Source organism: Ambystoma mexicanum, chromosome 1q (genome assembly GCF_040938575.1).
Source record: "Ambystoma mexicanum isolate Mex_15411 chromosome 1q, UKY_AmexF1_1, whole genome shotgun sequence".
Taxonomy (NCBI): domain Eukaryota; kingdom Metazoa; phylum Chordata; class Amphibia; order Caudata; family Ambystomatidae; genus Ambystoma; species Ambystoma mexicanum.
In genome coordinates this window covers 219123673-219137243 of record NC_090922.1, presented here as the reverse complement: position 1 = coordinate 219137243, position 13571 = coordinate 219123673, and the positions used below count along the sequence as shown (strand labels likewise).

The 13571-nt window shown below is 47.4% G+C and overlaps 1 protein-coding gene across 1 annotated transcript in view; it reads left to right on the top strand.

Annotated features, from left to right (window-relative positions):
• The window catches only part of LOC138526786 (sulfotransferase 2A1-like), a 248725-nt gene extending 237288 nt beyond the window's left edge, over positions 1-11437 (top strand). Inside the window, exon 7 of the mRNA XM_069637478.1 lies at positions 11058-11437. Within this exon, the coding sequence (XP_069493579.1) occupies positions 11058-11173 (116 nt within the window). The 3' untranslated portion in view covers positions 11174-11437. The remainder of the gene's footprint in view (positions 1-11057) is intronic.
• Positions 11438-13571: the final 2134 nt, after the last annotated feature.

Here is a 13571-nt window from a genome sequence, read left to right as displayed (position 1 = left end):
AGTGTCATGAAACTTACCCCTGGCCCTCACTGGCAAGTCAGCCTTCCAGTTAGGGCCAGGTCAAAGGCCTTAAAACCTCAACCAAGACCCTTTGGCGCAAGCGTAGATGTCCGCTTGTCGAGCGTGAAGGATAATCCACAGACCTCACACTTTGCATTACCAGTAATTTTGATCTATCACCAACAACCGTCTCGGATGCATGCTGTCGAAGCATACATAGACAGCAGAGCAGTTGGGAATTATGTAGACCAAGATCTGGCAGCAGAGATGGGGCTTCCCTTATGCTCTAAGTTGACTACTGAAAAAGTTACTACTGTTGATGGGACAGAAATAGCTTCCGGACCAGTAACCCAATGTACAGCAGCACTAACCCTACTGTACCAGGATGGACACCGAGAATCTATTGCATTCGATCTCATCAAAGCTCCTCAGTTTCGACGAATCTTAGGGGTGCCATGGTTGGTAGCTCACAACCCTCTAATAGATTGGCGTGCCAAGAAGTTGGCCTTTTCCAATGATTGTGCTCGCACCTGTTATTACCAAGAAAAGGGGAAAACAGACTTATGTACATCTGCTACTTCCAGTATGGCAGCGATTGTACTAGGTGTGACTAGTACTCTACCAAATGAATACCAATATTTTCAAGACGTGTTCCAGAAAGAACAAGCCAATACTCTACCACCGCACAGGCCTTACGAATGTCAGATCGACCTCATACCTGGTCGCAAATTCCTTGTGGCCGAATCTATGCACTTACTGAACCAGAAAACCTCCATTTGAAATCTTATCTTGATCAGTACCTGGCAAATGGATTTATCCACCCGTCTAAATCACCGGCAGCCAGTCCCTTATTCTTCGTACCTAAGAAGGTAGGAGATTTGAGGACTTGCATCGACTATCGCGCATTAAACCAGATCACAGTAAAAAAACGTTATCCACTGCCCCTTATTCCCGAATTATTGGATCAAGTCAAAGACGCCCAAATCTACATCAAACTGGACCTTAGGAGGGGCGTACCATCTTGTTCGAGTGAAGAAAGGAGACGAATGGAAAACCGCCTTTTGTACCAAATACTGCTTGTATGAATACCAGGTAATGCCTTTTGGACTTTGCAACGATCCCGCTGCATTCCAGTACTTTATGAATTATGTTTTGCGGGATTTCATCAATGTTTGCGCCCTGGTTTTCATTGATGCCATCTTAGTGTATTCTGCTATAAAAGAAGACCATGTCAGGCATGTCCTCTCCGTCCTTACTAAACTCTGCCAACATAAACTGTATGTTAAACTCGAAAAATGCTCTTTTCATGTCACCGAAGTGGAGTGCCTCGGTTTTATCCTCATACCAAAAGGTATCAGAATGGATAGGCACAAGGTAGATGCCATTCTTAATTGGCCGTCACCAACTTCATTTAAAGGAATCCAGAGTATGTTGGTCTTTGCAAACTTTTACTGCCGATTCATCCCAGATTTTTCCCAAATAGTGCATCCAATGACATCACTATTGAGAAAAAACAATAAAAAGTTCCATTGGACCGAAGAAGCAGAGAAGGCCTTTCAAGAACTTAAGAAAAAATTCACTTCTGCTCCAGTTCTACGGCATCCTCGCCCAGACCTCCCTTATATAGTTGAAACAGATGCCTCTTGCATGGCTGTGGGAGCTGTTCTCTCGCAAAGGGACCCAGGAACTGGCCAGTTGACCAGAAGGCCACAAAAATTCTCACCTCTCGAACTCAACTATGCTATCATGGACAAAGAACTCTTGGCTATAAAATCAGCTTTCAAGGCATGGCGACACTATCTCCTTGGTGCTAGACATACTGTCACGGTCATAACTGATCATCGAAACCTGAAATACCTAAAAACAGCAAAGGCTCAATCATCTTGTCAACTGCGGTGGGCTCTTTTCTTCGCTGAATATGAAACGGAAACGCAGACGCCTTGTCGAGCATGGGTGTTGATGAAAAGGTATACATAACTCCAGATCCAGTAGCCATCATTCCAGAAGACAAACTCCTCGGTTTTATGACTACATTGACACAGGGTGAAATCCAAAACAAGATCCAGCCCTTAATGGATCCCACTCTCTCACAAATGTGGTGTACTCAAGGAGAACATTACACCATTAAAGACCAGTTACCATATTTTAGGAACCGTCTATACCTGCCAAGTAAAGATTTACAAGAGCAGGTTATTTTGGGTTATCACGACTCCCTGATTGAAGGTCATCCTGGAATTGCCAAACCTCTAGCTAAAGTAAAACAAAACTATTGGTGGCCCACATGGCGTAAAGACATCAACCAATTTATCCAATCTTGCGGTGTGTGTGCACAAAACAAGTCCCAAATGCAGAAACCAGCTGGTCTTCTTCAACCATTGGAAATTTCTCCCGCACCATGGCACACACTGTCCCTTGATTTCATTACAGATGTACCTCCCAGTCAAGGATTCAACACCATCTTAGTAATTGTAGACTTGTTCTCTAAAATGGCACACTTTATTCCTTTTAAGGGTCTTCCAAATGCATCCAGTTTAGCAAAAGTATTCCTGGAGGAAATCATACGGCTACATGGCTTTCCATCAGTCTTGATATCAGATCGAGGTAGTCAGTTCGTTTCCAACTTCTGGAGGAAATGCTGTTCAATGGCCCAAATTGACCTTCGACTATCCACAAGTCCCCATCCTCAAACAGATGGCCAAACAGAAAGAACAAACCAAACCCTTGAGCAATAATTACGTTGCATGTTACATCAAGTGGAAAGAAATTGGAAGGACTTGTTATGGATAGCTGAATATGCCTATAATAATTCATTACACACCAGCACTGGACAAACCCCTTTCTACACTATGGGCCTCATCACGAGTTGGGCTGTGCCCTTAAATGCGGTGGTAACGATATTACCGCCGCACTTAAGGGCTGGCCCTATCACGAGTTGGGAGCTAAATCGGCTGTTTTACCTCCAGCTTTTTTCTGCAGGTGAAAATCCCTGTTTTCAGCTGTGTTACAGCCGGCTGTATTAGCCCGCAGTATTAGCACCGAAAATTCCCCATTGGATCCAATGGATCCAATCAGGAATGGGGATTTACCGTTAACGCCCAACCCGTGATCCGGTGGTAATACCACCAGACCGGTCGGTGCTAGGGCTATTACAGTCGGCGGTATTACAGCCGGGAAGACAGCCCAACTCGTGATGAGGCCCTATATATGGTAGACATCCACGTACTTCAGAATTGGATCTCCCAACCCCTTTGGAAATGCCAGCGGTTAAAACCCTACATACGACTATTTCCCGTGCCTTCAAAGAAGCAGCAGAACATTTACTCCAAGCCAAGAACAGACAAAAGAAATTTGCTGACCAACATTGATAGCCCCTGACTATCAAATTGGAGACAAGGTCTGGTTAGCATCAAAATATGTGCCCATAAAAGGGACTCAGACCTTTCGTCACCGATATCTGGGACCTTATTCTATTGAATCCATAATACATCCAGTGGTAGTTAAATTAGCCCTACCACCCACTATGCAGATTCATCCTTTGTTTCACGTATCACTCCTGAAACCGGTACAACCTGATACTCTGGTTACAACACCACCAAAACCAGTATTAGTTGACGGAGAACCAGAGTTTGAAGTAAATGATATCCTAGACTCAAAATACACCAGATCCAAACTATACTACTTAGTTGATTGGAAGGGATACGGCCCTCAAGACAGATCATGCAAACCTAGTGAATACATCCATGCACCTCGCTTAATTAAAAGGTTCCATCAGAATTACCCAGCCAAACCAGGACCAGGCAGAAGTGTCACCGTGAGAGGGGCTTTGGAGGGGAGTGCTGTCATGACCCTTACCCCTGGCCCTCACTGGCAAGTCAGCCTTCCAGTTAGGGCCAGGCCAAAGGCCTTAAAACCTCACCCAAGACTCTCTTGGGGTCAGTTCTGGCGCCTTTGGCGCCAGGCTCATAACCATCATGAAAACCAACATTAGAATGGGACTATTTACTTGGGACTATTTAACTTGGGGGGGTTCAGCCAACATGGAGGCACACACATAGCTCAGTTACAAGGAACTGAGCTATGCGGTCTAGTCTTTTGGGTGTGGCAGGCCTGGGACTACTTTACCTGGACTACTTTGGGTGTGGCAGGCCTGGGACTATTTTACCTGGACTACTTTACCTGAGACTATTTAAACCGCACCCAAACAGCAGAACATGCTTTGCGTTATTCTGCTGTGGGCAGCGTAACGCTCACCGTGTCCAGTTCTTTGATGTCAGCTTACCTGAAACCAAGGACTTGCAGAGAGAGAAAGAACACTACGAAACTTACCTGGAACAGTATCCTGTCTTCAATCCATCGGCGACTTCAGTTCCACTCACCTGAAGGTACGAACTCCATCATCCAGCACCGCATGCATCCTGGAATACCATAACCTGGAAAGGGGAGAAAGAAAGACAGCATTAGTAAGCGTTTACTCACGTTTCCTTCCGATCGAAGAAAACCACACAATTCTTACCTGGGTAGTCATCTCCCGGTCAGTATCATCGCTGGAAAATTACAGCGCTTGGCGAGGAACATCGTGACCTGCAAGGAGAGAAAAGACAAAGGTTAGCAATATAAAAGGCGAAACAGCCCTGCGCATCGTGCGTTACTCAACGGACAGCATCGTGCACACCGCGCTTTCGCCTACCGGCCCATGCTCATCTTCAAACTGCATGACAACACCAAAATACCTTTCCATACTTAAAAGGAAAGAAGCAAGACATTATTATTCGAACTAAGAGGAACATAAGAACTGCATATAAAGACTGTAAAGCAACAAGCCTACAGAGTCACTGCAGGCCTGGATTCCCACAGGGGGGCTTGCACCAGTGAAGTAACTTGGTCGCTGCTAGCCCCCTACATCTACGCGCCCCTGCCACGAGGAGCAGGACAGAGAATCCACCTTTTACAATATTAAGGTGAGGAGAAGGCCCAAGGGGGAGGAAGGAGTTGAGGCCAAGGGAGGTGGGAAAACAAAGACAATCTGGTATTGAATCCAGCTTTCCTATATTGCAGACCCATCTTTAACCAGAGGCCTTACCAAGGGACCGGGAGAGGGTTCGAGAGTGCAAATCATCCAACCAGGGCTGGGTGGCGTCCCAGTGGATACCAGGTGAGCGTAACACTGAGCCCCTGAGAAGTCTCACCAAGAAAGAGGCACTGTGCCAGTGGGGTCCCCTCGAGCAGGCCGTGTTCGAAGATGTGAAGGGAGCGCTGACGGCGGAGGATACCATGGTGTTTTTTGATCCGTCCCTGACATTAGAGATCTTGGTGGACACCAGCCCTTTTGGTATGGGTGCAGTTCTCACCCATATGGACACTAATGGAGAGATCAGGCCAATCGCCTATGCGAGCAAGGCACTGTCGGAGACAGAGCAGCACTACTTGCAAAACGAGAGGAAGGCCCTGGCAGTCTTGTGGGGGTGTTGGCATTTTTTGCCTATATGTGCTGGTAATGGTGGTAACTAACCATAAGCCCCTGCTGCCAATCATGGCTGGCTCGTCTTCCAAGCCTCCAGCCCGGATTGAGAGGTGGATGCTGGTGCTCCTGGAATATAGGGTCTCGTTGGTGTATCAGCCAGGCAGTAACAGCGCTGCAGATTATGTGTCTAGGCACCCCAGAGGGGAGGTGGAAGGATGTAGAAACATCAGTGGGGAGGAGGCTGATGAACACGTGAGGCTGGTTGTGGAGGCGGCAACCCCAAACTCAGTGCCTCTCTAAGAGCTGGAAAAGGCAGTGGCCGAGGACGAGTGCTTCATGAAACTAAAGGCGGCTCTTCAGCAAGAGTCGTGGAGGTTGGTGGGGGACACGCTGGCACAAAGGACCCAGGAGGCGCGGTGAGCGCTAGAACAACTGTGGAGTGTCCAAGATGAACGGACATTTGTTGAGTCAGGACTACTGCTCCGGGGTGACCGCATAGTGATACCAATGTGCAAGGTTCCTCAAGTCATGGAGCTGGCGCACCAGGGCCATCAAGGAATTGCAAAGACTAAGGCACGGCTACGACAGAAAGTTTGCTTGCTGGACCTGGAAAGACAGGTGATGGAATTTGTGTTGGCCTGTATGTGGTGCTAGGCGGCTGCCCCAGCACAGAGGGAGCCCCTGATTGAGATGATGCCCTGAGGAACGAAGCCCTGGAAAAATGTCCATGTTGACTTTGGGTCCATGACCCGGGGAGCCCAGGAGACTCAAAGCTAAAGCCACCACAAACATAAATAAAATGTATTTATAAATGCTGTGGTTTTCTTTCTAAGTTTCCCGGCCTCCTCACGTCAATCATAAATACAACAATGTGTAGGATATAAGAACTACTGTGGCCCGATGGAGAAGGTGAAAGACTGGAACTACTCCCATGATAATGCCATGTAGCACTGACACCTGTATACTAGTACAATCAGACATGGTCTGCCTCCAAACTAGTGTAAAAAAGTGAAGTTTGATGGCTGGAAGGCTTTGAATTCATCATAAAAACTGGCATTGCTCTGTGCAACCCTCAAGACCATCCTTTTTCAACCTGCCATAATATCACAAAAGATTAAGAAAAGATGCAAATCAGGCTTGGTCCCAACCCAGCCCAACTGCTAGGTCGCATAGTACTGCACCATACCACAAGCAACCCCATACATGTTTCAGCCTCATTGGGCTTTATCAGTGCAGTGTAGCTTGGATCTCTAGGCAAAGCAAGTTTGGGACCAACATCTCGACATGCTGATCCCTCTCTGGGTGACATTGCACAACTGAAGGTTGATGGCTGAAAAGATTTGCATGAATCATAACTGCTGGCATTGCTCTGGCAACCCTCAAGTCCATCATTTCCTCTGCCTCCCATGCCAATACAGAAGGAAGGGGTGATTCCTTATGCAAATCAGGCTTGGCCCCACCAAGGAAGGCGCATTCCAGCCCAAACTGTGAGGTCACATCCCTTCTGCACCGGACCACAAGCAAACCAGACATGTGTGATCAGACTATGGGGCCTACAGAGTACCGTGGCCATTTAATCTGGCAATAGACCATTGTAGTTTGACAGTAGGGTCTTTGCACTAGTAGGGTCTGCTTACATGGCCTAAATACCTGTATGGGGGTATAAATAGAAGGGTTGTAAAACACATGATCTACAATATGCACTAATAGTAATGCCTGCAGCCCAGTGTTGGTTTCCTAGAGAGTCCATAGACTAGCAATTTCTTGTATGACAATTATGTACATGTTTGATGGCTTTTTTTCAGGGAATTGGGTTTATGAAGAATGTACACTCTTGACTATTACCGTAAGGAATGCATTAGAGCAGTCTTTCCAAAAGGCCTGTGCATGAAAGGGCTTTTTGTTGTCTAGTTTACAGTGTAAAGTCTTTGAGCATTGTCAGGATCTGTGTAACTATGGACACCAGTTAGTATGAACTGCTAGGAAGTATTCTCATTCACTGCCCAGGCCGTGGTTACCTTGAAAGCACCCAACCCCATAAGCGCTTTTCTCATATTGTAGTTACACCGGCCCCCTGCCCCTCTGCATGATTCCCAGTGACCCATTATATTACACGAGCACCAGGCGCCTACATCAGACGACCATCACTCCGGACATAAGGGTTGTCTCCCCTCTCATGAGACCCGCTAAGCCCAGCACACTACTGTTCGTGATAGGAGCTCACTCCTTGTGTCAGCCCAGCTTCTCCTCGTCGCAACACAAATCTGCAGCATATACTCACCTTGAGTAAACCCCTGCCCCACTCAAACACAATGCCAGCCCATCCTCTTATGGCACACTCTGCACACAGCCAAGCCAACCCCTTGTCTGTGAAAAGACCGCTGCCTCACCACTCTGCCCCCAAAGATCCCCTACAGAGCCAAGACACACAACTTAGCCAATTAACCCACACAATCAACAAGTATGATGAATGCAGGCTCAGACATCACCTGCACATGTCCAGAATCCATCATCCCGAGTAACAGAACATTGTGTTGCAAGTCCACCTATACCACCACTATACCTACATTAGAGCTGAGAAACTTAAAATTAGGTGAACAATCTGCCCCCTACAGGCCTAAGCAGCCCTTCGGTTACCCTCTGCCGGTCAAGTGCCCTACCACTTTGCCTCCCACACATAGAGACAACAAGCAACACTCTATGCAACACTGCTATAACACCCACGCACACCCTTCCCATTCCCTCCCTCCCTCATAGCTACTGATGCCACCCACGGTAGCCAACGAGCCATCATTCCTCCCAAAACATGTAGGTCTCTGTTACGCGGGGCCCTAATTAATGCTAGATCTATCCTGCACATGCCCTGGATATATGCAACCTCATCACGAATCTCAATCTTGACTACCCAGCTAGCACCGAAACTTGCTACATGCTGCCTCTGGCCCAGCCCTTATCTTAGCCATGCCACCTGCATACACTATACTTAGAAACAGCAGACTAGAGGAGGAGGAGTAGCACTAATTCACAAAGCGTGCCTAGCATTTAGGCAACTTGACACTGCCATAATGTATAACTTCAACCTACTATCTGTCAAACTGCCCTACTCACTGACTGAATCTTTGTCCCTACACATTGTATATTGCCCACCTGGCCCCTTGGGTACTTACAAGAGGACCTCACACTCTCCCTTGGGCACAACATAAAACCCACCTCAAAATCCATTATTGCAGGAGACTTCAACTTAGGTCCAAACAACCCTTCAGACCAGAATGCAGCCTCCATGGCCAATTAACTTTCTGCATTAGGGTTCATCCACTGTGTTAGTGCCCGCACCAATATAAAAGATTTCAAACTGGACTGGATCGTCAACCTTAATTGCCAAGTAGATATCAGCGCCATCTCCCGCTGCCCATGGTCTGACTGGAAAAAATCCCCCAGAGACCTCAACAAACTAAATTTCCAAACCATCTCCAAGCAAGATAAACAAGCCATCATCTTTGCTAAATCGACCTCCTACAACCTTAGAATAACTAAAACTAAATCAAACGCAAATGAGCCCTTCACTACACTCGGTGAGCTTGAGGCATCAGCCGCCCCTCCACCGACTCCCGCCAAAGACGAACAATGGTCTGCAAATATCCAAAAAGCCATGCAGAACAAAATTCTCTCTTTACGAAAATCTCTGACAAACAACCTCGACTCAAAAACTCACCTCTACCCACCCTCCTTCCCACTTCTACAAAATCAACTTGGTACATTCACAGATGAGGGAAATGTAGCCTTCCTGTTGCTCCTGGACCTCTCGGCAACTTTTGATCTGGTCGACCATCAAATACTATGCCATCACTTAGTATCTGCTGCTCACTTTTCACATGAGGCCATTATGTGTGTAGCATCCTTCCTCACAGACAGAACATGCAAAGTGTTCTCCGAAACAACCCCTGTGTCTCCCCTACTCTTGACAATAGATTCACGAAACCCCCCTTCGACCTCCTGGACTCCATCAGCATCTCATACACCAATTACTCTGATGAAACCCAGATCCTCCTACCCCTCTCTGGCAATCACTCAGACTCAATTGCACTAAATTTCATCTACTCTACCATCCAAGCTTGGATGGCTACCAACGGACCTTGTCTAAATGACGAGAAGACAGAGTGTCTGATGGTGGGGCCATCAGCATTAATCCGGAAACTTAACTCCTCTTACTCCACCTTCAACATTGACGGCCTCCAGATCCTAGTGTTTGCCACGGTGAAGACCCTGGGGGTCTACCTTGATGCATCACTGTCCATGACTCGCCAGGTGAATGCTATTGCCTCCTCCACAGCGTACACCACTAAGCTTATCAACACCTCCCGGCCTTTCCCTGCAACCCGTCCCATGCATAATGTCGCCAATGGCTTTTCCCGGCGACATTATGTATGGGTACATTATGACCTGATACCTTCCAGAGCTCTCATTATGTTGAAACTCAATTATTGCAATGCGTTACTTGCAGAAACCTCATCACACAACCTCTGCAAGCTGCAGGTGATCCAAAACAATGCCATCCGTGCTGCACTAAACATTTCAACACAGGATCATATCTCTAGTGCCAGACGAGATGCCCACTGGTTGCCAGTCCGTGAAAGAATCATGTTCAAAACGTTATCCATAACTCATAGATGCCTCTCCAACTCTGCGCCTCCTTACCTGTCACAGAAATGCACAAAAGCCTAGTCCTCCAGGCCTCTAAGACGGGGGTACACCCGCCGACTCACCCTACCAAGGTTCCACCGAGTGCATGGGGGCGCTCGAGTTCCCCAACAGTGGCAGCTAGACAATGGAACACTTTACCACCCGATTTAAGAGCTGAACAATCATACTGGGCCTTTAGAAAAGCACTAAAAGTGTGGATGTTCCACTAACCCTACCATATGTACATACTGACCTTTTATGTTTGTAACTGGGTTGTAACAGCGCCTCGATGCCCGAGGGTTTTTTCACGCTTTATAAATGTATAAATAAACAAATAGAGTATGGGACTATTCAAGGCCAGATACCTAACAAAAGGATGGACTATTACGGGGAATGGGAATGGGAAATTAAGAAAGGGAACAGTGTACTGCAGAAGGAGTAAAAGGACATCTAGTGGGAGGAGACACCATGACAAGGTGGTGGTCTCAGTGACGAAGAACAGACCAGAAGGGCTGAAGAACAATTCCAGGTTTAAGTGGCCATATTGTAGATTTAAACCAAATCTGTATTAAGAATCTGGCTTGGAAATATCTGCTGATGGAGTTAATGTGTGGATTCTGTTGAAAGCCTTTACCTGTAATATATTGCCTTTGGTATGGAAAGGGTTTAGCTTTTCCCCACAGGTCTTTGTCACCCTTTTGTTTTTCCTGCCTGCACCTTTGTCTGTTTCCTTCCCATCCTTTCTTTGCACCTCTTCCCTGTTGCAGCCATGTGCAGGTGCCTTTGCAGGGGGGTGCCTTTGCGTTCCAGCACTCTCGTTGATGACTAGATATTCTGATGTGTCTGTGCATATCATGTCCTCCTCTCTCATTTCCATTAATGTGTGATGTGTCCAATTTCTCTTTTTTTTCTCTAGGTATCTCAGGGGACTGGAAGAATCATTTCACTGTGAAACAGGCAGAACACTTTGACCATGTCTACCAAGAGAGGATGAATGGATTCCATTGGATCTTTCCCTGGGATAAGAACTGATTGAGGCGGGACCCAGTGGTCTGAAAAATTGTGCCATGATTGAGTGTAACCCACATTTTCTATTAGTTTATTCTTCAAATGATTCGAGCATGAAAGATTCTGCCAGAGCACCCCTAAAGACAGTTCATCTCTACCTACCAGAAGACTGGTGTAGTTTGTGCCAAAGACCTAAAAGACCGGGTCAACCACAGTTCTCTTTACATTTGTAGAAATACTGAAACATGTGTCTAGTTACCAAATAAAGAATTGAATCAATGTATGGAATTATCTGCACATAGCAAATGAAATCTCATTCAAATTGCTGAAAAGAAGGCTGCATTACACTCGAAAGAGGGACCTGGTGTGAGGTAAACTTAAATAAGCTTCCAGAGGGGACTAGGCATACCTACATAGGAGGAAAACGAATAAAGATCGCAGTGAGGGCAGGATCAGTGCTTATGGGTAATTAGACTTGAAATTATACTCTAATTTCCCCCAAACTATATGGAACTCAAGCAATCCCCGAGTCAAAGACAAAAAAGATGCATTGTGTGAACCAACCTTTTTCAATGAATATTGGTGGGGATTTCGGTAAACTGCTGAGGTAGTGTTTAAAAATAAAAATGGTGCAAACAGTATATTTTCTTTTGTACTGTAGCTGTCAGGAATGGCACTCTGTCAAGAGTGGCACAGGGTACCCAAGTAGGGTTTGGGTGGCTGTACTGAGGTAAGGTAGCAGATAAGCACACACAGCAGGAAGTTCAACAAGAAAGAAGAGTAGGAAACAGTAGCTGTGAGCCAAAAGGGGCAAAAGATACAAAGGTACAAACAAACTGGATTCCCTCTTGGGGTGTATGCTGAAATGGGAAAGAGTGTTCCACGAACCTTAGGAAACTCCAGCCTTCTGCACAGATTGATATAACAGAGGCCCACGCTGTATGCTCATGGCTGGGAACAACAGCAGTGGGTGTCTGTAACACTGAAAACGCGACAAAGGAAGTGGCAGAGGTTGCCTGCTGGAAACCAACAGGCAAGCTCTGTACAAAGGGATTACATAAAACACATGAGAAAACAAAAACAGAAATATCCAGCGAAAAGGAAGTCAATGAGCAATCTAGCAGAAGGAAATGAAGGAAAGGCAGTTAGACTGAAATAGATAACCTAAGGTGGAGTACAGAGGACTCAAGGAAGAGAACAAGGAGCAGCCGTCAGGAAAACAGAAGGCTGCAAAGTAGGAAGCAGGTCTGCAGTCAAGAGTGGCACTAGGTGCAGGCAAACTATTGGACTGCGGAGGACTGTAGTAGGCTGAAAGGCAGGGAGTCCAGAAGAACAGGACAGAGAGAGATTAGTAGTAGGCGACAGACAGAGAGCCCAAAAGAATAGGGCAGCTAGGTAGGGAGCCCAGAGGAGCAGGGCTGTAGGCAGCGAAGAGGTGCAGGCTGCAAGGTAGGGAGCCCAGGGAACAAGGGCTTGGAGACAGCAGAAGGTTGCAAGCTGCACGGTAGGGAGCCCAGAGGACAAGGGCTATAGGCAGCCAGAGTGAAGCAGGCTGCAGGGCAGGGAGCCCAGAGGACAAGGACGGTAGGCAGCCGGAGTGAGGCAGGCTGCAGGGCAGGGAGCCCAGAGGACAAGGATTGTAGGCAGCCGGAGTGAGGCAGGCTGCAGGGCAGGGAGCCCAGAGGACAAGGATTGTAGGCAGCCGGAGTGAGGCAGGCTGCAAGGCGGGCAGCAGAGGACTAGGATTGTAGGCAGCCGGAGTGAAGCAGGCTGCAGAGCAGGGAGCCCAGAGGACAAGGACGGTAGGCAGCTGGAGTGAGGCAGGCTGCAGGGCAGGGAGCCCAGAGGACAAGGACTGTAGGCAGCCGGAGTGAGGCAGGCTGCAGGGCAAGGAGCCCAGAGGAGCAGGGCAGCAAGGAGTGAGCCCAGAGGAGCAGGGCCGCTGACTGTAGAGGGCTGCAGAGGACTGTAATAGGCTGCAAGGCAGGAAGCCGAGAGGACAAGGGCTGTAGGTAGAAGGCAGCGGAGCGTGATCGGCTGCAAGGCAGGGAGCCCTGAAAGGGCACTGGATCAAAACAGGATAATGCAGCAACAGGAACAGCATACAAAGTAGCGGGTCAAGGCAAACAGGAGCGGGGAGATCTCAAGATGCAAGACACTGTGCTCCTGCAGGCAGCTGCTTATATACAGCCCTGCCCTGTTCTGAGGCAGGCTAATTGACAGCACCTGTAGCAGCACACCTGAAGACAATCTGCCTCCTCCTTCTCTGGTCCTGAGCAGGTGGAAGCAGCACTGGCCGCTAGGGCTTCTGGGGATTGTGGTCCCAATAACGATGAATGAGAATAGCCAGGAATTGAGGACTGCAGCCAGGTGCATTATGCTAAATGTAGTTAATTGAATAAAATAAGAAAGAAACAAAGTT